Genomic DNA, 25,800 nt, shown 5'->3' on the forward strand with positions numbered 1-25,800 from the left:
GCAATATAACGCCTCCTAAGTCACCCCCACTGGGCTGAACAAAAAAGAAAAATTGCATCTTCAGGCCTAATCCCCTGCGCCACCCCGTCTCCTGCTGGCCCCGGCTCCTGTCAACACAGGGCACCGAGCCCAGCAGCTCCCTGGTCCTGTGCCGAGCGCACCGCGTCCCCAGCAGACCCTCCTCTGTGACCAGCAGGGAGGCCCCGCAGGGTCCCCAGTGCAGTGTGAAGGTGCTGACCCCACCCCCACGCGCCTCCATCCCTCTGCAATTGGTCTGCTGGCAACTGAGAACTCCCCGCTGGGCAGCAGACACCGTGAGCACCTCCATACCCACCAGACACGTCCCAGTTCACCCAGCGCATTTGTGAAAGAAGGGGGTCCCACACCCCTGGCAGCTGGGCACTGCCTCCCGGCCCAAAGGAGGGGGTTCTTTCTTCTCTAGGCAAGTCATCACACCACTTGGGGTGCTGGGTGGGAGCATCACACTGACTACTCGCCTCTTCTTTTGTTATATGACATTTCTGGGTAAGGATCCACGTTTCCAAAGTCACCGCTCACTTCCAATACCCTTTTCTAACGCCTTCTCAGCGCGACCCCCCCGGGATCCCCTCTGTTCTTTGGGTTGCCTCTGAGGAGCTCATGCTACCTTCTCAGCCCACCTTCCCATGCTTCCCATCATCCCCTTAGCTCCCCCCCGCATCCCAGCCCCGGCCAACTCCCTCCACTCACTCTCTATTTTTCCTCCTGGCTGCTCTATGCTCTTCTATTCCCTGGGAGATTCAGGCCCCCATGAACCTCTCCCCTTCACATGGACATCTGACAGCCCATTTGGGGGATTCCTGCCAGCAAGTCCCGAGAACAAGGTGCTTCGATGCTTCCCAACGCGTAGATGACTCCCCAGAGGAATCCTCAACTCAGGGATGTCACTGACACGGAAATGCAACTTGTCACTTTCACCCCAACAAGCCCAGAGCGGTACGATGACGCACACGTCAACCCAACAGGAGATGCGGGCTCCCCAGACCTAGACCTTTCAGAGCCGCCAAGTTCTAGGCAGGACAGGACCCTGGGGACCCTAGAGCACAACGCCAGAAAGTGGGGAGACACCTTTCCTACCGCGGCTCAAGTAAAGGCACCGAGCCTGTGCCTTCGCCCTCTCCCCAAACTCTCAGGACCGACCGCGAGGCGTGGGCAGCAGGGAGCCAGTCCATTACTCCTCCGCAGCTACTTAATGGGGGTGGCAGGCTAGATGCAATGGTCTCGGAGATGAAGGAGGGCACGGGCGGAAATGGTTGTGGGCAAACTGAAATGGTAAAGGGAAGAAAAAAAAAATAGAGCAAGTTCTAAGTTTATGGATGACAAGAGAATCGATTCCTTTTCACCCCGGGGCAGAACATGCCTCTTCTCCGCAGGAGGCAAATTGTGCTGTGACATTATCCCTCTCTGTACAAGGCGTGCGGCCCTGCCAGCCGAGGGAGGAGGCATCCCCAGCCAGAGGAAACCCACACAGCGCACTCCCTGGCAGCCCTCCATCTCCTCCCCCCGGGGAGCCCGGCCAGGCCCGGCGCGTGGGCAGGGCGAGGTGGAGGGATGCCACCTGCTCTTTCTCCTGCCACCTCAGGAGAGATAAACACACACTCCATCTCCATCTATGTGGACAGCCCAAACCTTGAAAGACTAAGAGCACCGCATAGCACTGAAGTGAATTATACCTTAATGCCTTAATTTCATTGTCTAAAGGGTGAGGAACAACAGGGAAGGTGAATACGTAGGTGGCACGCCCGGCAAGAAAGGATGATGGAAATGGACCTGAATTGTTGACCTAAATGATCTGCTGTTCAAGTCATTGGAACTCTGTCTGGCCACCCCTCTGGATGAGACCTGAGGCGACCCGGCGCAGGAGGCGTGGGCATCGGTTCCAGAAACCCCGAGATGGCACGCAGGTTCCACCGGGAGAGGTGCTGGGCGGCAGATGGCTGTGTCCCTGAGTGCCAGCGATGGCCCTAAATAGAACCCTGGACATTTGTTTCCTCCGAGTGGAGGGCCATCCCCGGGTCTCTGCACATTGCCTTGGAAAGCGTCCGAGGAGGAAGAGCACCGGGAAGGCGGGGGTCAGAGGGGTGCCAGCCGGAGCCATCTAGAGCCTGCGGGCTCGTCTTCTCCTCACCCCCGGAGAGAGGGTAACCTCTATCCAATAATGAGAAACGCATGGCGCTAGGTAGGGGCTGGCACCGTAAATGAGGGTCAAATAGGTCCCTCCGGGGAAGTCACAAGACTCATCACAACATCCACATCAAAACAAATGTCCTCCGAGCAAGTCCAAAGGTGCTCGATTGCAATGAAGTCCATAAAGCATCTACCCACTTGACCTTTACGTCCTCTAGGCAGATGCTGCCTATTTGAGGGACCTGGGACCGACAGTGCCCAGGGATGTGGGCTATTCTGACCGGCTGGGTGCACTTTGGTCTCATCATCCTTCAGGAGACCTGTTTCGGAGTCCTGTGCACCCGCCATCGGACAGAGTGGCCGGGCTGGCCAGGCTGCGAGCACTCAGGAGTAACGAGGAACCTAAGGATCATCGCCTGATGCTGTGGTTTCCTCCCAGTGTCCTCCGGGCTAGGGCTAGAGGGAACAGCGCCTTTAACCTCCGCAGGTAAATATTTAAAGATTCAGAGGAGGCTGTCGAGAAATAGCTCTGCACCGAGACAGGAATAAGCAAAGTGGAAGGTGCACCCGGATGACTCAGACCGTCGGAGAGGCACTTAGACACCTCCAGACTCGGCGCGCGCCAATCTGGAGGAGAATTGTTTTGGTGTGCCGCCAAGGGAAACAAACCGCGGGTGACAGCGCTCTGGTCCCATGCACTGTGTGCAGGGGGGGTTGGGGGGGAGATGGCTGGATCCTCCTTTGGGGGATCCCACGTGCAACTTCCCGAGTGAACTGGGGAGAGGCACAGCAGAATGACAGCGAGCCGCTGTATGTCTGTGTAGACGCGCGCCCACAAGCAAGTGCACACACATCCAAGCAGGAGGGCAGTCTCTCTCGCCAATGGCAACATAACCAAGCTGTTTATACCAGGGCTCGGAGGTACTTATTCATTCAGCCTCAAAACTCTGGGGAAGGCAATTTATCTTCCTGCTGCTGTAGGAGCCCTTGTGAGGGGCACACAGCCCCAGAATGTGTGTGTGCGTGCGTGCGTGTGTGTGTGTGTATGTGTGTGCGTGTGCACACATTATTATTATTATACACAGGCATGGGGAAGTGCCCCTCGGGTTTAATCAGGATGGTCATTAGCAACATTTGATGAGGGGAAATCTGCAGGGACCACAATACCAGTGAGGAGGTGAGGAAGGAGGCTGGGATTCGGCTCACACTGGCTTCTCCCAGACCAGGGATGGAAGGGAGAGGTGCTGTTCGCTTGCAAAGCCAGCCCCCCTCAGAGCGGTGCTCCGCTTCCCCAAAAAACTTTTACCCTTCATTGCACCAACAGATGGACCTGCTCTGCTGTGGATTTTTTCCTGAGCGAGTCCCGTCCCTCTAAGAAGCGTGCTGGCTGGCACCAATGCTGCCTCGGATGGCAGAGCGGCCCTGGCGTTCTGAAACGGGAAGGAGTCCATTGACTCATCCCCTCTGAACTCGGTTCCACAGGTGACTCGATGCCCTGGGCTAAGTTGGTGCTCTCCGTCCCTCTCTCAGATTCCCCTCCCGCCCTCCGCCATTCCCAGCCCCACGCCGCCCAGTGGCAGGGAGCCCAGAGGTGGCAAAGTTCTTTTCTGAACGTCCACCCGGCTCCCCCGCTCCTGCTAAGGCTGCAGAAACGAAACAATCAGCACCAGGAGCGAAATTCCATTTCCTACCCTGAATCTAGTGCTGTGCGGAACTCAGAATGCAATCTGGCTCGGGGAACGCGATTGCATTCAGTGAAACTCTTCGCATGCGTTTTCCCCCACGCCCTGCAAATTACCCCCACGGCGCATTCGGTAATTGCAGCCCCTTTTGCAAACGGGCGACGCACACACACTCGCTTTGGCATACGCTCCCGCAAGTCAGACCTTTTTTGAGCTAAAAATCCACTGAAACAAAGCTCTCCTCCCCATCGCTCCCTCTCCAGCCAGGGTCTGGAGGGGAGGAGGTGCCCAGAAGTTCAGGGCGGCTCATCCAAAGACACTGTCTCATTAACATACCGGGGCATAAAGGACTCATTTGCATTGGAGAGTTGGAGCTGGATGTTGACAAGTGAGAGGAAAAAGTCGTCGACCCCCCCCCCCCCACCTCTGCCCCCAACCCCCATACCCCTTCCTTCCAAAGGAAAATAAACAGTAGCATTTTGTTGCATTTTCCAAAGCAAAGGAGCAAAGCCAGGGTGCAGCGCGACCTGGCCGGAGAGGCGCATCCATCAGCCGAGTTTCCGAAGCCTCCCACCTTCCGCCCTCTGCCTCCCGCGCCCCGGCGGCTCCGCCACTTGCCCCGCAACTCCAGCGGCCTGGGTCCTACCTTGGCTGAAGAGGAAGGAGCAGACGAGGAGCAGGTGGAGCTGGGAAGGTCTCATTCCTCGGGCGCGGCGAGGGCGAGCCGGCGGGCAACTTGGGCTCGCGACGAGTTTCTCCTCCGCGGCTCGCGGGGCTCAGCCTGCGCCGGGGTCCTCGCCGGGTCGCCCACCAGCCGTCCGTCCGGCGGTCCCCGGCGGCCTCCGGCTCCAGCGCCTCCGGTCTCCGCAGCCCTTCGGTACGAGTGGCCTGTTTCCTAGCCGCCTCGAGAAGCCGGGGTCTTCAGCAGCGTCCCCTCTCGGAGCAGATCCATCTCCGCTCCCGGCCTCCCGGGCGCTCAGCTTCCTCCGGCTCCTCCCACCGCCAGCCAGCGAGCGAGCGAGGGACCAGTGACAGAAGGGCTCCTTTCACTGGAGCTGGGGAGGGGCGAGGGAGGGGAAACGGGCCATAATTAAAGAGGAAACACTTGGAAAAGGAGATCTATGCAAAACGGAGCAGGGGGGTGTGCTCTGCTCTGTCTTTTTTTCTCTCCCCCTTACATAGGAGGAAATTCAGCTTTTCACCATGAATGACCAAAAGGCATCTTGAACAGCGAGTGGAGCTGTGACTTTTTTGTCCACACGCTATCATGTTGTTTAATGGGCGTGAAGTTAAGGATGACTATATGCACGTGCACGCATGGGTATATGCATGCCTCCCCTTCCTCAAAGCAAAGCCTGCAAACCGGGCTGAAAGGGGGGGGGGGGGGGGGAGGCAGAGGCAGAGGCAAGAAGCTGTTATTTTCTCCCAGAAAGGAGCTGTCCAGTGTGTGCAGGGAGCCTCCGAGTTGGGGAAGAGACAAGCATGCTTTGCATTTTTGAGACTTTCCTGGGGGGCGGGGGGCGGGGGGGGGGGTAGGTGATAAACCCTAACCCATGGACCGAAGTGTGCTTTGTGCTACTCCCAGAGAACAGAATGAAGGAACTACTAAGAGGGAAACCAGGTAGGTGTGTGACACGTGCCCAGTTAGTATCATCCTGGTTTGTGTATTTCCTACCAAGGATAAGGGAGCTGCCGGCCTTTGCATGTGCACCCCCCCCCCCACTCCCAGGTGTGTCTTTTCTCCTCCCTCACTGGCCTGTATGGAAGGAGAGGCCAAGGTCATAGGCAGCTGCCTCTTAAGAATCTTTAGGGCTTTTTTTTACCTGTCATGGAACCCACATTCAAATCAAACTCGATTTTCTTCCAGGACATCAACGGGAATGTATCTAGGGCTATTTACTTGATTGACATCTACATATACCTGGGGCACTGGGGGAAATAAGATCATAGGCACAGGCCATGCCTTCAGGAGCTCAGAATTTAGGGTGAACGTAGGGGATGCACATAAGATGCAAACTGGAAGGATAGTTACAGGGTATATAGTAGGCAGCCTTATCCAGAAGGGGAGGTGATGAGTAAGAAGAGGAACATGAAGGCTGCTTTTTGGATTGGAGCCATTTCCCCTATAAAACCCTTACTCTCTTCACTCACTGGACCTCGGAGAGAGGTCTTTAGGGAAACCTTCGCCTCTCCTGAGTCGGTATTCCATACTTCGGTGAGTTTGCTGACTGCAAAGCACATTCCAACTCCCCATCTCCACACGGATGTGTCCCTTGGCATTTAGGAGCAAGGGAGCGAGGAGTGGGGGCACCTGGGGAAGGGTGTGCGGGTCGGAACTGACATCTGGTGGGTTCACATCAGAAACCTACAAATGAGTAGGCGTCAGCTGTGTTGACTTTTCTATTCTTAACTTCATAGTTTATTTAACCGGGTCCCTCAGAGGCTGTTACACATACCAAATGGCAATTTGTAAGCAAACTTTTTTCGGGGGGGGGGGGGGAGGGGGGAGCAAAAGAAATACAGAACAACGGACACTAAGAGGATCCCAAAGACAGACGTACCTCACCAACTCAATAAGCAAACGCATTTTGGAAACGGCGTCCGCCCAGCTTCAGCCCATTGGCTCCTTACAGCAGACAAGGCAATGAAAGAGAAGGGGCAAAGCAGAAACACCTGCAAAAGATGAATACGAATTCTCAACAACACGTGCCCAATAGCCTATTAGGAGTAAAACCACGGCACGTATAGTGGCTTTCATTAATTCCATGGGGGGGTGGGGGGGGGCGAAATTGAAGATCTGGGTACGAAGCCCAAGGCCAAGGGTCACAGTGAATAAGACGAATAATATAGAATGCGAATTGCACCCTACAAAGCACCATTTGATGTTTTAACTCACATTTATCCTTTAAGCTGTTATTTCATTTTGGTTGCTAATTCCTAAGTGGCCTGGGGCCCAGATGGGCTTAATTCGGCCCCCAAGGCAGGCGTCCTCAAACTACGGCCCGCGGGCCACATGCGGGTGTTTTTGCGGTTTTGTTTTTTTTTTACTTCAAAATAAGATTATGTGCAGTGTGCATAGGAATTTGATCATAGTTTTTTTTTTTTTTTTAAACTATAGTCCGGCCCTCCAACGGTCTGAGGGCCAGTGAACTGGTCCCCTGTATAAAAAGTTTGAGGACCCCTGCCCAAGGGAAATATTTCAAACCAGAGTCAGGAGGCCGAGGAACTGTGCAGCACCCGAAAATCAGGCCCGCGGCCGGCGTGGGCGCGCCCCACACTCTCACTCGCGGACGGGAGAAGGTTGGTGGGAGTCAGAGGTGGGAACGGCCTTGTCTGGCTCTCTGGCCCTCCCACTGGTCCCTGAGAGTGGCCTCCTGACCCCCAGCCGCCTGGGGCCTGCTCTCTTCTCCACCCTCTGCACCCCTCCCCTCCGCCTCCGGTCTCAGCAGCGGAAAGATAAAAGCTTGGGTTAAGTAATGAGCTGCCTGGCTCGGAAAGGACCGGAAAACCCACGGCAATCTTCGGCAGCCACCACGTGGGGCAGCGAGAACACAGCGGTACCTGCAGGACCTGCAGCCGGCCGGGCCCTGGCGCCAGCCCCGAAGGTGGCCCCGCCATCTCCGCCCAGCTGGTCCTGGCCTCGCCTCCTCTTGGGGGGAAAGGGGGGCCGGGGGAGGGGGTCGGTTACCCTCCGGGCGCTGCGAGGTGCCTGCGCGCAGTTCCCGGCGAGGCGGGAGGTGGGAGGCGCGCGGAGGGGACAGCTCCACCTGATGGAGAAGAGGGGAGAGGCTCAGACCCTGGAGCGCAAGGGGAGGGGACGGTCGGTGGGGGCGTGGAGGGGATGGGGAGGAGGGAAAGGAAGACGGAGGAGGGGAGGGGCAGAAGGGAAAGGGAGGGGAAAGGGAGGCAGGAAGGGGAGGGGAGACCCAAGTTCTGAGCACGGAGGCAGGTCACGGGGTCTCTGGGCACCTCTGTCTGTCTGTCCCTGGAGGTGGCAGCCCTGAAGAGCCAGCAGAAAACCAGCAACTTGGAAAACGGCCGGGTTTCTTGTTCTCTGTCCATCCGGGCTCCAGATCTCTGTTGTGCCCACCAGGCAAGCCAGGGTCCCTCGCCAGCAGGTGGCATTCTCCCAGCGCTGCTCCTGGAATGCAGCCCAGGCCCAGTTCATCAGCCCCAGACCCCTCTCCAGGCCTCTGTGCTAAGTGCTGTGTCCTTTGAACCACCCTCTCCCCTGCTCTCCCCCCCCCCCCACACCCCTCCCCAGCCTGGAGCTCCATCGCCACTAGAGTGAGGGCTGGCTCCAGAATCCGTTGCTCGCTGGCCAAGAAGTTTCAGATGGGCCAGTCTCCAGCCCACAGCTTCTCAGCCCTGCTCTGCTGGCCCCACGCCTGCCCCGGCGGTTTCTGAGGTCTGGGACAGAGAGTGAGGCTTGGGGTTCCGGGTGCAGGGGTAGGAGTAGCATGCACCCCGCTCATCACTACTCTCTGGTGACCTTCCTTTTGGCTGTTTGTCCTCCGCCGGTAACATTTATTATCCCTTGATTTGTGGAAAGGACAGTTTGGGACACTTAATAAAGACATGTGGAATGAATACGTACATTCCTATCTTGGAGGCTTTGTCCTGGGGCTGGGGAGGTGTATACATGGAAAACATTATGAAACATCTCTTGAGCTTTTTCATAAGACAGAAATTGCCCTGGAGGTTATCTGTGATGTCCAATCCCCCCCACCCCTCCACCCTGACCCCCCACAGGAAGGTCCTGGGATGCACCCAGGCCCCAGCCTCCCTCCAGGGCTTCTGCTGGCCTGGGCTCCTCGCTCTCCTGCCCAGCTCACAGGGCCGTGCCCTCCCACTGTCTTCCTGTGCTCGCGGGTACCGTTCCCACAGACAGGGAAAGGGGAGGCTGTTGCATGCCATGCACAGTCCTCAGGAGTGGAGAACTTCCTGTTTAATTTCTCTTCACAGTGTCTGTTGCACAGATACATTATAAACCACATTTCCTTTCTTTCTTTTCCCCCCAGATATCCTGCCAGTGCTGGCTCCAAACCTCCGTGTCCAGGGATTTAAACACATTTTGCCCAGGCCCCTCCTGGGAGTTCAGGGCAACTGGCTAAGTGAATAAGGGCTTGAGGCTACATATACGTCCCGAGACCAATGGTCTTCAGAGGTCCTCCTTGGGTGGCAGCCCGCCTGACCTGGGCGGTCACAGACTTCCGGTCTATTTCTCTTTCCTTTACCTGAGCCACATGTCTGCTCACATCTGTGCACGTGGATTATACGGCTTTCACCCATGTTCATTGCGGTCAGTTATGGAAGGGCCCCCAGAACCGAGGATCCAGCTTTCAGGAACATCCCCCTAAAAGGCAGGGCTAGCCTGCAGCACCCATCAACCCCGGGCCAGGCCTCAGTTCGGGGTTAGGGCTCTGGCCTGGACACTGCCAACTTCTGTAGACACTGAATGAGCCCAGGTACATCTTTCTTCATCTATACAAATGACTGGTTGAGCCCTAGCTGGTTTTGCTCAGTGGTTAGAGTGTTGGACTGTGGACTGGAGGGTCCCGGGTTCGATTCCTGGTCAAGGGCATGTACTTCGGTTGCAGGCTCGATCCCCAGCCTGGATCAGGCCATGTGTGGAAGGCAACCAATTGATGTGTCTCTCTCACATTAATGTTTCTCTCTCTCTCCCTGCTCCTCCCTCCCTTCCATTCTCTCTAAAAAACAATGGAAAAATATACTCAGGTGAGGATTAAAAAAACAACCCTGGAAATGACTGGTTGAAGACAGTGGCTCTCTGGAATCCCTCCCAATCTGAAAAACCCTACCGTCTCCTTCCCAGAGGGCACCTCTCAGCCTAGAGAGATTGGGAAGCCCTTTCCCAGTGCCCTCAGCATCAGGGCCCATCAGCGTCAAGGTTGGAGTCCTGGAATCTGCGCGTGCCCCTCTGCTTTCACTGATGACGACCTTTTCCCAAACCGGCTCCTGTTTATCATACACTGAGTGGCCAGATTATTATGATCTCTGAACGCATAATAATCTGGCCACTCAGTGTATATCCTATATAATAAAAGGCTAATATGCAAATTGTCCCCTCAACCAGGAGTTCCACCAGCAGGCAGGCCGGCCAACTGCCCATGTCACCTCCCCCTGGCCAGGCTGGCCAGACCACACCCATGCCATGCACGAATTCATGCACGGGGCCTCTAGTATATATATACTGAGTGGCCAGATTATTATGCGTTCAGAGATCATAATAATCTGGCCACTCAGTGTATATGGAGTGCCCTCAGTCTTTCCCTAACTTGTTTTCCTTGTAATCTCTCCTCTCTCCTTCCTTTCCCCAGAACCATACCCCACATTCCAGCTTGGATTCCGGGTTCCAGAGCAGCTTTTCTTCCCTGGACACTCATAACAGCAGTGGATGCAAACCTTTTATTAAAGGACCCCCTTCAGAGCTGCGGGGACCACGGCACCTTGTATTTTAACTGGATCTTCACAGGAATCACGCTTGACTTTCAGATCTGCCTGATTGTGCATCCTTCCGGAGGCCTCTCGAGCTCACAGCTGTCCCCCTCTCTCACCCCGCTAGGCCGTAGGCACTCCACGGATAATGCTGAATGAATGGTAACGTTTTACCTAGTGCCCCACATCCCATTTCCTGTTTTCAGAAGCCAATTTAACTTCTTCTTCACTCGGTTATTAAACCATTGTCAAACATCTGGCATGTGCCCGCCACTGCTCCGGCTGTATTTTATGGGGATGGGTAATGAAGTGAGCCTATATATAGTCTGCGAAATGTGGAACACACTTTAAGATGCACAGCACTATAGAAATGAAAGATATTTTTATCTCCTCGGCATCACTCTGCACAGGAGACAATAAGAACAATAGGCCTGTTTAGCCCTCGCCCATTCCTGCCTGCAGGGCACTGGGCATTCAGTTTGTAGGGGAGCAGCGATATCTCGCTCAGTGAGGCCTGAAAAGTGCATAATTCACAGGGAAGAAAAGGCATGAGAAACGTTCTGAAGGGCCGTGGCCGTGACCCCGGGCCTGGTCCTGTCGCTGGCTGAGGGCGCAGGCCGGCACCTTCAGCGTGCTCTGTGCTCTGGGGAGGGCAGGGAAGGTAGCCTCGCACCCCTGCTCAGCGCACAGAGCCAGGCCTGGGTCCGTGGGGAATATGCCATGTGCTTTCTCTGTGTATATGACTAGGCTGATTGTGTGGCAAATATTGAAAGACAGAGTGAAATTCCAGTTTATGACTCATTTGTGGTATTCAAAGTCTTAGAAATTAGACTGCATTTATTCTTTTTCTCTGTTATGCTTTCTCATAGCCTCCTCTCCATGCAAACATACACACCCCCTAGCCTTCGTTATAAACCAGCGAGCCTCTGCCGCAGCCCGGAGCAGCTGCGTCTCACTTGAGGTCCCTGTAAGTTTTTTTCCCCCGGAAGACAAACTTGACTTTCTCCTGTTGTTTTTTTTTTGCGTACAGTTTCCTTCCTTCCTTCCTTCTCTCCTTCCCTCCTTCCTTTCTTCTTTCCTCTTTCTCTCCCTTTCTTTCTTCTCTCCTTTAATAAACTTGCATGTATATATCAATAAATTTATGTATAACTATATTTGGAACTTTTATATATATTTACATTTATAAAAGTATTTAACTTTTTGCATATACAAAACTTTCCACACACACATAACTTACACTAACCTGCTAGCAATGGGCCTCCTAGCCACGTATCTGGAACTGCTAAGGCTGAGAACAGAGTTTTGTCATCTCTACCTGGACTCCTAGCCTCCTGAACTCATTGCCTGGACTACAGACTAACAAACCCCTCTCCACTCTCTAACCCACTGTCCCACCACCTTTGCTTGAAAGTCAGTTCTGTAATACTCCCCCATGCCTGAGCACATGGACTGTCCCCAAGGTGGAGCATAAACTTGTTGCATGGTATATAGGGCCTGTCAAACAAGCACACGTTCTCTGTCTCATCACCAGCCCCCTCCCTCCCGGCCCACATGTTAGTCCTCTCCAAGTCCTCTTTGTCCATTGGAGGCGGCAGCCACGTTGACTTTTCTGTACTTTTCTTGTACTGCCTTCTCTCCTGTCTTGACTTTTCCCCTTTACTCACCTGTTGCCTAATAAACAGGAGCTCACCACTCAGGAGTCAGTTGGACTATCTTCCCATGAGAAGTTTGCTTCACTTCCACCCCTCAGCCCAAAATGAACAGCTGCCCAGCTGGGCATGGCTCAGTTCGACCTATGAACCAGGAGGTCACGGTTGGATTGCTGGTCAGAGCACATGCCCAGGTTGGGAGCTCAATCCCCAGTGGAGGGTGTGCAGGAGGCAGCAGATCAATGATTCTCTCTCATCATTGATGTTTCTATCTCTCTCTCCCTTCCTCTCTGAAATCAATAAAAATATATATTTTTTTAAATGAGCAGCTTATTTATATAGGTTTCCATCGCATCCTTATCACCTTTTATTATGTAACTATTAATGTTGCATTCCAATTATTTATTTATATGTCTACCTTCACAAAGCACATGTGAGATCTTCAAGGCCAGGGGCGATTCTGATGAATTATTTTGGCATATCCCAGTGTATTGGTTTGCAGTAATTGTTTGCTAAATGGTTCCTTGGATTAATAAAATGAGTCCAGAACTCCCAGTGTCCTTCTTGTGACTGTCGATTTCAAGCTGGAAATTTTCTTTCTTCCTCGCAGATGATTTTAGATGCAACGAGATCTAGAAAACCTCATGTCCATGTTCTGGAACGGGATGCACTTGAAGGACAAAGGAAGATTTCTGACTGTGCATTTTGAACCCAAGCCACTTCTCAACAAATACAGAAAGGGTGCTGTTAATCTGTGTAGATCACAACCTAACTCTAGCACTTGTGTGACCAGAACAGCTAGAAATCCTGCTTCTTCATGTTGCTAACGGCACAGTCCCAAACCAGTTGAGAAGCTGGATACTCTATAATAATGATATGGACACAGGTTCAAAGTAAATGAGAAAAACCAACATTAATTTTTCCCAAACTCAGTCCAATTTGAATTGAGTTGATGGTTCAGTGCTTTTTCTGTTGTCTCTGTCTTTTTTTTCCTTCTTCTTTTTGTTGTCTGTCTGAGAGTGTGAGCAGGCAGAAGCAGACACTCCCTCTCCTCCACTTGGCTTTGTTGTGCCAGCCCAGTTAGGCCCCGATTGAAAACAGAAACTGTAGTATAATCCCTTGGTTCTCAATGTGGGGTTCCTGGGCTGGCAGCATTAGCATCCCCTAAGAACTTGTTAGAAGTGCAAATCTTCAGGCCTCACCCCAGACTTCCTGAATCAGAATCTCTGATTTGGGGCCTATCTACCTATGTTTAACAACCTTCCAGATAATTCTGAATCATGCTAATATTTGAGAATTACTGTTATTAGAATCCCTGTGTACCATCGCTCAGTATCAACAATGGTAAAGCCATGGCTACTTCTTTTTTAAAAATATGTTTTTATTGATTTTAGAAAGAGAAGGTGGGTGAGGGAGAGAGAGAGAAACACTGATGAGAGAAAGAAACATCAACTGGCTGCCTCCTGCATGCCCCCCACTGGGGATCCAGCTCAAAACCCTGGCATGTGCCCCAACCAGGAATCGAACCTGTGACTTCTTGGTGCATGGGATGGCACTCAACCAACTAAGCCACATCAGCCAGGGCATGGTTACTTCCACTGAATCTATCCTCCTTGTCTTCTTCCATCTCACTGGATTATTTTGAAACAAATTCCGACATTGTATCCTTTCATCCACAAGTATTTCACTATGTGATAAGGGCCTTTAATGTAGATGAAAATAATACTTCATAGTATAATTTGTTAGCTACCTCGACCAGACCATTCATCTTTAGACAATTCATTCTTAGAATACCCTCACCAGCATTAATATGGTAGTTTTCAGCCAAAAAAGACAGCTCAAGTAGAGAACAGAGAGAACGATTCTTTTTCCTTTTTTTTGCATTAAGAATATATTATTTAGAAAAGAATGAGTCTGGTTATGATAATGGGGAAGAAAAACTAACATCACAGAAGCAAGCCCCAGTGGAGGCCCCAAACAAAATGACGCATGCCTTCCCCTTGAAAGAGCTGACTCTTTATAGTTTACTAGAGGCCCGATGCACGAAATTCGTGCAAGAGTAGGCCTTCCTTCTCCTGGCTGCCGGCACCAGCTTCCCTTGCATCCCCAGCTTCGTCCGGAAGGTCTTCCGGAAGGATGTCTGGTCTAATTAGCATATTACACTTTTATTATTATAGATAAAGTTTCCTGCTACATCCTATTCCTAAGGTATGTGGTCTGATGGTTTTCCTAGGACAGTGATAGACTCACAACATTTTATCCGTACTCTTGGCCTGATCTTATTTCTGGTCCACTTGCCTTTGTTTGAATGTTGGCCAGAGGTCAGATGCAACCCACGCCCATGATCTGACAGCACCTGAAAAGTACAAGGGAGCACACCCCTCACCTTGTTCTAATCAGCTGAGTGTGCAAGACCTATAAGTTACCCAGCCAGTCTCGTCAGTGGGCCATGCCATCGCCTGGTCCCTCAAGTTGTATTGTACCCCATGAGTGCTTAGCCCACTGAGAAATCAAGAGAATATTTACACACACACACACACACCCTGCAGATGTCCATGGCAAAAACTGACGCTTGCATGGCACATGATTTGATAGCACTATCTGCAAAGTGTCAGAAAGGGGAGGCGATCGATACACTTAATTTACTTGGAATAATTCATTGCCTAACCGGAGTTTTCAGTGAAGGCAGACAAATTCCACACTAAACCAACTCACCCACCTGGATCCAGAGGAGAGCAGTGAATCCATCTTTTGAATGAGATGTAAAACTGAGTTTCTGGCTTTCATGAATGAGTCCCTTGGCCCTTCCTTCCTTGAGACAGGGTGTTCATTCACTCAGCCGTGTTTCAAAGTGGGTGAAGTTTGCAATTGACTGAAGGTTCCCTTGCTGCTCCCACCTGCGCTGGCTGTTTTCACGCTGCCCTGATGTTCATGTGCGCTGCTTGCTCAGAGGCTGCCGGTTGGAGCTCTACTGCACCTCAGGAAGAAGGAAAACACGAATACTTTTCTGGGGTGGTGGCAATTTTTCTTTCCTTTCAAGGCTAAACCGATAGGAAAATGGTTTGTCATGGGACTGGAGGTTACAAATAAGTAAGAACCACATGTGGCAGTGAGGTGGGAAACTCAGAATGACATACTGAGGTCACAGAGTCCCTTCGAGATAACTAGTGAAGAGGCATCTAGACTTGTTGGCTTCACAATGATTTCTCAATCTCCCGACTCATCTCTTTGCTACCACGTGCAAAATGCTTTGAAGTAGGATTTGCCACCAATGATCGCCCGTGGGTTGTGAGTTTTTGAGAGAATCCTTTGGAGTGTTCCTCCCTTGTTATGATGCATCCAGGTCTGGTAAATGCTTACTGTTGGCCCAGTGGCCTTGCCATCACCCAGGACAGGAAGCGGACAGAATCAGAGATGCCCCATTGAAGCAGCTAAAGGAGCTTGGTGGGGAGGGATGCAATTATAAGGCGCCTTCGAATAATTCTGTGATTGCTATCTAATTATGAAGGGCCACTTTCTACTTCAACTACCTGAAATTCAGAGACCACTGTGCCATGAGCTCTCTACCAAGCTTTGGCGTGCTCCCTGAAGGACAGGGAAATACGGGGCTCTGGAGGGGTCAGAAAGGTCCCGAGAGAGTCACCTGGAAATGTCAGGAGGTGTGTTTCCGTTCTCTTCATTTGTCAAAACTCCTCACTTTTTGAGTTATCTACAAAAGGAGGGGAAGAATTTGTCTCTCCTCCCCTTTCTTACTAATAAGCTGACCAAAAACAAATCAAGATCTAAATCTCTGTGAATCTTTTTTATTATCCTTCAAGATAGGAGAAATCGATCAAGGAATATTTGTTGAGTGCTTGCTTTTCTCAGGGGCTGGAGGGGATGCGGAAGATTGAAGACACAGGCGCCTTGGCCTCAGGGACCTTCCAATACAGTTGAAAACACAAAACAGACACCTTGTTTGATTCAGGCAACCACTTATTCATTCATTTAAATGTCCACGGGACGTATTTATTGAGTACCTACTTTGCATCAGGCACTAGATGCAGGCGCTGGCAACACGGAGTTGACAAAGATTTACATTTTGTCCTCAAGGAGTCTCTTCATGGCCTCCTAGGACATAAAGAACAACAGGCTAAGCTTCTGGGATGAGCTGGAGGTGACTGGTGATCTAGGTTCTCTGAGAGGGGCCCACTCACGTGGCCTGGGCAGGGCGGGAGGGACCCGGTTCAGATCTGCTGGGAGCCCCAGTTGAATTAGAGACCCTGACCTCTTCATCTCCACTTCATGTTCCATTTCCTTGAACACAAGCAATCAGACTCAATCGGAGAAGCATAATTGTGGTAATGGAGGAGGAGATTAATTCCTAATTTTGATTTCTTTTGAACCATTTTTACTTGACTGAGTCAAACTTGCCGGGGGAGATGATTCATTACTATCTATTTTAAATCTCCACCAGGAAGCACAATGACACGCCACAATGATAGAGAATGTGTTTCAAGTGAAGAAATCTCATTTTTTTAAAACTTTCAAAAAATTAATTTGGTTCTTCCTTGTAGAACATCAGGGAAAGAAATGACCTAAGACATTGCTAAGGGATTCACTACTGGTGATTGGATCCATACATTACTTATGTAAGCGAGAACTAACCCTGATACTCTCTTTTAAAAAAATCAAATATTCGGAAGCACATAGAGTCCAATGTGAATGTCGTCTCTCACCAGCCCTCACCCAAAACCTCCTCCCGGAGGCACCGCTGTCCAAAGCTCTGTGTGGATCCTTCTAGTATCTTGTATTTTTACACACATGGAAGAACAAGCACTTTACATACACATGCACAAATGCAGTCCCACATAATACATGTTATTCTGCAGCAGTAGCTTCTTGGATGTTAACGTATCTCATAGATCTTTCTAATGATGATCTGCTTTGCTGGGCCTGAAGGAAACAGAGATGGAAGCATTCCTTTTCTTTTCTTTAAAAAACAATCTTTATTGTTGAAAGTATTACATATGTTCCCCTTTTTTCCCCATTGACCTCTTCTAGCCCAGGCCTGGCCCCTCCCCAGGCCTTCACCACCCTATTGTCTGTGTCCATGGGTTATGCATATATGCAGAGAAGTTCTTTGGTTCATCTCTTCCCACCCACCCACCATCCCCCGCCTTCGCTCTGAGATTTGGAAACAGCCCAAGTGCCCATCAGCAGATGAGTGGATTAAAAAAGCTGTGGTACATCTATACAATGGAATACTACACAGCTGTAAAAAAAAAGAACTCTAACCATTTGCAACAACATGGATGGAACTGGACAATATTATATTAAGCGAAATAATCTAGTCAGAGAAAGATAAATATCACATGATCTCACTCATAGGTGGAATCTAATGAACAAAATAAACTGAGGAACAAATAGATCCAGAGACATAGAAGCACAGAACAGACTTTCAAGCATTTTCTTTCCTTCTGTCCTCTGCTATCCAAGGACAGACTTGCTCCTTTACCCACCTCTGACCCAGGCCCCCAGTGAAGCAGCCATTGCCATCCTGGTGGGGAGAGGGGGCAGAGGGAGAAGCGAGGGCACAGGAGCAAATCCGAGCCCCACTGAGGCTCCAGGTTTTTAAATCTGGTCTGAATACAGGGAATAGCAACAGAACCAAAAATTAACTCCCGCAACTTTTAGGCAAACAATGATGAGCCGATTTCAGGGAGCAAGACACTCATGATCTCACACTAATCACTATCAAGCCCACGTTTCTTTATCACTCCTATGTGCAAGCATGTCCAAGTGCTTTAGTGGTATTCTTTCCAGCACTGCCCTTTTCCAAAGGTCGGAGGAGAAGAAGGGAGGGAGTGAGGGAGGGGGGGAAAGAAAAAGACAGAAGTCAGAGGTCTCTGCCCCCTGCAGGCCTGAGGCTGAGCTGCTCTGGGCCCCTCTGGGGAGAGTTTAGAGGCTCCATTCTCTCAGCTCATGGGGGAGCCACAAACACAGCAGAAAAGGCTTTGTCTGAGTTCACAGTGTGTCCCTGTGAGGTTCAATGAGACCAGCTCCCCACATTCAAACCTTCCCACTCTGGAGAGCGATGAAGGCTTGGGGGCAGCGTTCTTTAATTTATTGGGGTTTAGATGCAATTAGTCAGAGATGTTAATATCCATTGGGCTCTTATACCCGCCCCTCCTCCCCCCCTCCCCCCCCGCATCTCCCCAAGCATAAGCAATCAGGTCAGACTGGGGAAGCACCATTTTTGTATCAGAGGAGATTAGTTGTTGAATGTGCAGAGACAAACAGAATACCTGGTCTTTGGTGAAGGTTCACTCAGTCCTCGGAGAATGCAGGGATACAGCACTTCACGCTCCTGGAGGCCCCACAGCGAGATGTCTGCGTAATGGCTCCAAATTCTGGAATAGTCCTTATTATGTTGAAGAAGTTTACTCAAGACAGGTCATGGAGCAGGGCCTTGGCAACCATGCCAGTCTGTGTCCTGGCATCAAATGAGGTACACTCCCATGGATCCCCAGGGAAAGGTCACAGATTATACAGAGGTGTGGGCAGCACTAAGGGAGCCCTTAAGAGGTGGTGCTGAGGCACTCGGGGAAGAGGAAGAGTGGTTAACCCGAAGAGGGGGTCCCATGTAAGGGGGGCCTTGGAGAACAGAAGCCCGGGGCTGGGGCACCCGGCAGGAGCTGTGATCCCAGAAGGACAGGGCATAGCCATTGCCAGAGCCTAGCACTGAAGCAGGAAGGACCCTGGGAGAGCCCCTCCCTTTTTTTCATTATTTAATATATTTTTATTGATTTGCGAGAGGAAGGGAGAGGGAGAGATAGAAACATCAATGATGAGAGAGAATCATTGACCGGCTGCCTCCTGCATGCCCCACACTGGGGATCAAGCCCGCAACCCGGGCATGTGCCCTTGACCAGAATCGAACCCAGGACCACCCAGTCCGCAGTCCAACACTCTACCCACTGAGCCAAACCAGCTAGAATCCCACTCTTCTCTTGCACTCCCATCTCTTGTTTATGACTCCAGCTGGAAGGCAGAAGGAAAAGGGGTCTGGAGAGGAAATCACAGAGTCAGCCCAGCAGAGGTCATCAGGGAAGGCATCCTGGAGGTGGTGATGGTGGGGGATACAGAGACCAGCTGTCCCTCCAGCCTCGTGGAGATCAGACTGGAAACTGAATTAGGTCAGGACCGAAGAAAGTGGTGGAGTTTCCTGAGGCTTTGGATCAAGTCAGAAGGGCAAAGAAACTGTTGTCCACATCACCCGAGTGCGCGGAGCACTTGAAGGATGAACAGTGAGCCAGCAGCCACTGACCTGGCGCGTCCTGATCCTCCGATGGCCACACCATCATAGACTCCACGGGCTGGGAGAGACCTCCAAGGTTCATCCTTCCACCTCCAAGGCAGGCAGACTCTTCCAGGAGGATGGGAGGTCACCCCACTTTTACCTACACCGTTTTATGAGATGGTTCTGGTTATCCACCATGAGTCATGCACGTCGCATGAAAAAAACTCCCTGCAGGGACAAACACGGGCATTTACCGTGGGACACGCATCACTTTAAACCCTGCACTGGGTCTGGAGATTAACACGACGTGGCGCCTGCTCTTCTGAAGCCTGCGTTCTGCTGAATGAGGCAGATATGTGCACAGCCAATTAGAATTCAAAGTGGGCTGTGATTAGTCCTTTCGTGGAGATCATATAAGGTGCTTATGGAAGAACAGAAACCTTAGAGGTCAGTTTTGACTGTGAGTGTTGGAAACGCCAAGTGGTGTTTCAGTTGGGTTTTAAGAAGAGATGAGCTGGAAGAAGGGGTGAGGAAGGAGGTGGGGAAGGCAGAAAGGTAGAAATTTCCACAGCTGCTTGGCAGGGCACGGCGAGCTCAGGGAGGCTGGACCAAGGAGCCATGCCCGGGAACGCTCAGGAGTCACTGGGTGGGACTGCAGAATGTCTGAATGTCAACACTAAGGCATTTGGGGTGCGCTTGCCAGTTACCTGTTCAAGGCTCAATCTCCTCTTGGTCACTACAAACAGAACCCCAAATTTTTTCAAAGTGTCATTATAACCATTTAAAACTATGGCCCAGCCGGCATGGCTCAGTGGTTGAGCATCGACCTATGAACTAGGAGGTCACGGTTTGATTCCTGCTCAGGGCACATGCCCGGGTTGCGGCCTTGATCCCCAGTGTGGGGCGTGCGGGAGGCAGACGACCCATGATTCTCTCTCATCATTGATGTTTCTGTCTCTCCTTCTCCCTTCCTCTCTGAAATCAATACACATATATTTTTAAAAACTACAGGCTTTTTCAGAAGGTCTCTGCAGGACCACTGAGCTCCATGTTCCCTGACCACAGCTGCATACTTGGAAGATGGCACCAGGGAATGAGGGAAAGCCGAGAGCAGCGAAGCCAGCGATGTGCTTGTTAGATTTTGAGAGGAAGGAGGCAGTGAGGGCTTGACCCAGGGACATGGAGACGCAGGAGGAGCCGGCTGTGCAATGAGTACCCTCCGGATGGACTGACGGAGGCTGTGTGATGTAGAGGGAGATGTCGCTGACTGATCCAAAGGGGAATCCAAGAATGTAAGGGGACTGAGCATTCTTCAGTCTTACGAGGATTTCAAACAGATCTTTGCAGGTTCTGAGACAGTGTGGCCTCATCTCACACTCTGAGGTAGTCCTAGATGCCGGAGCCAACAACAATAAAAATAACTGTGCTCATGTCACACTCTCCCCCTCAAGAACCCGGAGCGTGTTGTGTAGCTGTTAAGTTTGTCACTGTGATGCCCTTGCTTGGCAAAGAAGGGACGCGTGTGTCATCTCTCCCCGTAGACGGACAGAGACACTGCCGTCTGGAGGCGTAGGGACCTGCTTCCAGGGCCCAGCAGGTCAGGGGCAGAGCAGGCTGTCCATCCGGCCGGCCTCCAGCTGACCCGGGTTCCTCAGGGCCTGTGAGGCAGGGAAAACCCAAGATGGGGATACTGCTACCCGACACATGCAGACCAGGTCCAGAACGCATGCTCTGACCAATGATCTCTCTACCTCTTCTTCTTTCTTTCTTTTTTCTTTTTTTTGTCATGACACATTGCATTTCTCTCTGGAGGCTCTGGGGCCTTGATGTCTCACCCAAAGCTTGGAAGCTCTGCATGGGCAAGAGGAACGAGGTGTCCTGGCCCTTTTTTTTTTTTTTTTTTTTTTTTTTTTTTGCAGACTGATGGGGCTGAGGAAGTACTGTGCCCCCTGGAGGGGTTCCTTCTTTGCATGAGCTTCCAGTTGGCTTTTAGGGGCTGGCTTTGCCTCCTCTGAAGATCCAGGTCTCCATCTCCAATTTTGTGTAACCTACATTTCAATTTGGTCCGATCTCAGACACAATTCCTTCCCCAGATCGCTCTTACAAACAATGGGGCATAGCTGGTATATTTTAATCCCAAAATGGCATCTGAAAGCATTCTGCAATGCCGCCAAGCCAGCACTTTTAGAAGCATCTGACGGTATTAATTTCAGTCTATTTCCTGAGGTTTGCAGGAAACGAAAAAGTAGAAAGTGCTGTGGCAAAAAATTTCAAGCTTCACGGGGGAAAAAAGGGAAGATTGACAGGAAACGAGGCTCGCCTAGGACAGCTTGGCGGAGTCGCGCTGTCCTCTTTTCTGCCCATCAGCACAGGCGAAGGGAAAGAGCTCAGCCCTGAAATTGGCATGGCCTTGCCCCGACGCTGGAGGTGGGCAATGACCGCGGCAGATACTCACGGGAGACCAGGCAGTGGGCCCTTTGGACTGGGGTGTGAATCACGGCTGTGGCCAGACTTTTCCATAAAAACAAAGTTACATCTGATTTTTATCAGAGGAAAGAAAAAAATGGAAGGAGACAATAAGATCAGTGTTTCTAAAGTCCGTGATTATGTTGTGCGCCTTGATTTCCCCAGATCCCTTTTGCTTTCTACACTGGCATCTGATGTTTTAAATTCAGGCCTTTTTGGAAAGCAATTCCTTCTCAATGTCCCGCGAGCAATGATAACCTGAAGCAAATTCTTCCTCCAAGCACACCATCTTTCCTCCCCTTCTGAAAGCCCTTTCTTTTTCGGGTTTAATCTTTCTCCTGGTGATCCCAGTGCTAGCTAGCTCTTTTCTTTCTTTCTTTCTTTCTTTCTTTCTTTCTTTCTTTCTTTCTTTCTTTCTTTCTTTCTTTCTTTCTTTCTTCCTTCCTTCCTTCCTTCCTTCCTTCCTTCCTTCCTTCCTTCCTTCCTTCCTTCCTTTCTTTCTTTCTTTCTTTCTTTCTTTCTTTCTTTCTTTCTTCTTTTTCACTTCATGAATGTATTATTAAGCAAACACCTTGTACCACCTCCTGCCAGCCACTCCCCAGTCCTCTCCATCCTTGCTCCAATCTTAATCCCTTCCCCCAAAGAAGGTACCACAATCCGGACTTTTATATACATCACTTCCTGTGCTTTTTTATCTTTTATCACTGAAGCTTGATTCTCAGACACTTCAGTTCAGGCTTGACTATTTAAAAGTTTTATGTGGCCCTAGCCACAGTGGATAGAGTGTCGGCCTAAGGTCAAGGGCATGTACCACGGTTGCAGGCTCCTCCCCAGCTCAGGGTCCTGGTTGGGGCTTGTACAGGAGGCAACCTATCGATGTATTTCTCTCACATCGATGTCTCTCTCTGTCTTCCCCTCTCTCTTCTACTCTCTCTAAAAATCAATGGAAAAATATCCTCAGACGAGGATTAACAACAACAACAAAAAGTTTTATGTTTTGTGTTCTTCTATATCCTTTAATCTGCAGCTCCCTCTCCTCACCTCCCAGTCTTTGTCTTCCTTACAGTTCACTTATGGGAGACCTACCATGCTTGTCCTGAAGGCTCCCACAGTTGTTCGCCTCGGGGGTGCAGCTCATTGTTCCTCTGTATTTCCTGCTAATTGGCAGCAGGATCCAAGGCTTGATCCAACTTTGGTTCAATCCCTTTGGTCAGAACGTAGGTTGTGTCTTGTTTTTTTCCATCAGGAGGCATTTGATAACTGTTTGTCTCCTTTTAGTGATAGAAGCACTTTTTTCTTTCTTTTTTTGAATTGAGTAGTTGACATTCAACATTAGTTTCGGGTGTCCAACGATGATTCGATGTTTGCATACACTGAGAAGTGGTGGCCGTAGTAAGGAAGCCCAGTTTCCTGGTCACCCTGTGTGCGGTAGTCAGCGCTGCACTGGTGACCTGGTGATCTTGGCTGTTTCCTGCACCACCTTCCTGCCTTGCGGGGGGGCTACTGCCCGGGTCTCTTCCTGCTTCTCACCAGCAGGTGGACGCAGTCCTGCTCAACACAGCAGCATTTCCCACATGGCCCTGCACAGTCTTAGGGCTCTCCAGGAAGGATTACCACATATGCCCTGGTGGGGGAGGGAGCGGGGGGGCGGGTCAGGGTGACCCCTAACGCCTGTAATAGGAGGTGGGAAGGACATGTGCCAAATCTTCCAGCGAAAACACGGTTCCGCAGTTGCTGGCCTCCACTGGGACATGGGCTTTAAAAGTAAGGCCTGTCACTCCCCTCATCCCCAGCTGTCCTTCTGTGTTGCCATGAGATGAGCAAGGGCCAGAGGACAAAGCCTGGCGATGCTCGTGGGTGTGTGGAGCTGTGGGGAAGACAGGGTCACTTGGACTTTAGAGGAAGGCTAAGGTGTCGTTGCGAACCCTGGAAAAGGCAGGGGGGCCTTCCAGGCTGACTTTCCGAGGCACCCACATCGTCACGAAGATAAGATTGCAAAGCAAGTTAGTAAGGCATTGGGGAGGGGAAAAATGCAGAAGGCCCCCAGCCTGGGCTCAGCCCAGACACTGCACCCCTGCCCCCACCCCGTCTTCCCTCAGCTCTCTGTTACAGCCCAAGTGAGACTTTCTTTTTTCAAATTTCTAGGTGCAAGACATGCCCAAATGTCTTTTAACACGGATAGTGTTAAACCTATTATGACTTGTTTTTATTGAGAGGAGGTGAGAGTTGAGGTTGTGAGAAAACAGGCCACCTTGCTCCCGCTGCAACTTTTAATATAGACGGAACCAATGCAGCAAACCTTTCAGGAGAACCTCTTTCAAACATTTGGATACCGCCCCCCCCCCCCCAGTCTGTTATTATAATGATTACCATGAGATAGCTGAGAAATAAAGGCTGAGAGATTCACCCAGGTTCCCCAGGCCAAGCGAGTGGGGACCCATTCTCCACCCAGCACGCTGTTCATTGTAGATCCCCTCTACCAACTCTACTCGTTACTCTTCTTCTTAGATGCATCGCCAGGAGTCAAAGAGCAGCTGGGCCAACCCAGTGAATGCCGGGACTAGAACAAGACTTTTGAAAAGTCGCTGGGGTTTCCCCCAGCTTTGTTCCTCTCTGATGTGAGCCCAGATTATGTCCATTATGTCACTGCGGTCGCTTGGATGCTGACATCCCTGTGGAGAGACACAATGATGTGTGAGACCCAGGGCAAGGGGCAGGGATGGCCTCAAGGTGTCTGCAGAATGAAGGAGGGAGTGGATGAGTGACGTCAGTAAGGAGTGAGTGGACACTTTAGAGCAGTGGTCGGCAAACTCATTAGTCAACAGAGCCAAATATCAACAGGACAACGATTGAAATTTCTTTTGAGAGCCAAATTTTTTACACTTAAACTTCTTCTAACGCCACTTCTTCAAAATAGACTCGCCCAGGCTGTGGTATTTTGTGGAAGAGCCACACTCAAGGGGCCAAAGAGCCGCATGTGGCTCGCGAGCCACAGTTTGCCGACCACGGCTTTAGAGGGTGAGGCTTCCCCTGGAACCTTGGAACCGTTAATATTCTGGTGAGTTATATGAAGGTGAACCCATTCCTGTGGCTCCTGTCCCACCTCCCTGCTCCAGCTCTGGGTCAGTGAGTCTTGGTGTGGTGGTTATCGGCACAGATGCCAAAGACCATTAAGGGGGGAAATGGAAAGCTTTAGTTGAGCTAAAAAGTAAGCGTGGGTTTGGCCTATTGATCTGAGCACGATAGATGGGTCTTCTTTGAACGCCCATGTTGTGAGACACACAAAGGCATTTGCTAAATCCCAAGCACAGTAGGCAGAATCCGGGCACCTGTGAGTGGCAGTGGTGAGTCAAAAAGAAGAGACAGTGAGGAAACGGTCAGGGTCAGGGTCTGGAGAAGTAGCTTTCAGGATTCTAAACACGGTTTCAATGCGCTGGTGTCAAGCCGGACTTTCTAGAGCGGAGATGGACCACTCTGTCTTCTGCTTTGAGGGATAATTCAGAATCCTGACTTCCGTTGATTATCTTTGATACTGTTCTCTCTTATCAATGAGCCTAAGGGATCTCGCCCATTGCAGCTACAGTCCTTCATTTGTTAAGCTTTGTGGGGAAGCCTAATAAGATCTGGAGGCAGAACACGGAGCCCGAGATGGACAAGACCGGCTAGGGCAGGTCTCCCAGGCCGCCGGTGATGGAATTAATTGTCTATGTTCTGTGAGCCCCGGTGTGAATTGCTCCTATTTGGGACCCAAAGAAAATAATTTAAAAAGAAGAAACCTTTTGAGGTTAACAAGTGGCAGCTTTTCCCCCTTCTCATTTCAGGCCCGCAGAGTGTTAGTCTCACGTGCTTGCAAGGGACCTTTCCATCATAAATCAGGAAACCCTCGATCGTTAAGGATTATTTCACAGACTTTTTCTGAAAGCAAAAGAAAAATGGGAAAGGTAGAAACTTGATGTTTTCCAAACACCTGCCCTTCGGAGCATGTGCCAGGGCTGCATTTCAGTCGGAGCCTTTCCCTCCGAATTCTTCCCTTCCTTCCTTCCTACCTCTCTGCCATCCTCTGACTTCCTAAGCCTCGGCCCCCTCACACCCATCC

General features: G+C 50.9%; 1 protein-coding gene across 2 annotated transcripts in view; it reads right to left on the reverse strand.

Moving 5' to 3' along the window:
* Nucleotides 1-4,808, reverse strand: part of KIRREL3 (kirre like nephrin family adhesion molecule 3) — a 469,815-nt gene extending 465,007 nt beyond the window's left edge. For both annotated transcript variants that reach the window (XM_079763263.1, XM_079763262.1), the window contains exon 1: nucleotides 4,495-4,808. In XM_079763263.1, the coding sequence (XP_079619389.1) occupies nucleotides 4,495-4,549 (55 nt within the window). In that variant the 5' untranslated portion in view covers nucleotides 4,550-4,808. The remainder of the gene's footprint in view (nucleotides 1-4,494) is intronic.
* Between the last annotated feature and the right edge of the window lie 20,992 nt (nucleotides 4,809-25,800).

Source organism: Cnephaeus nilssonii (genome assembly GCF_951640355.1).
Source record: "Cnephaeus nilssonii genome assembly, chromosome: 22".
In the NCBI taxonomy this organism is placed as follows: domain Eukaryota; kingdom Metazoa; phylum Chordata; class Mammalia; order Chiroptera; family Vespertilionidae; genus Cnephaeus; species Cnephaeus nilssonii.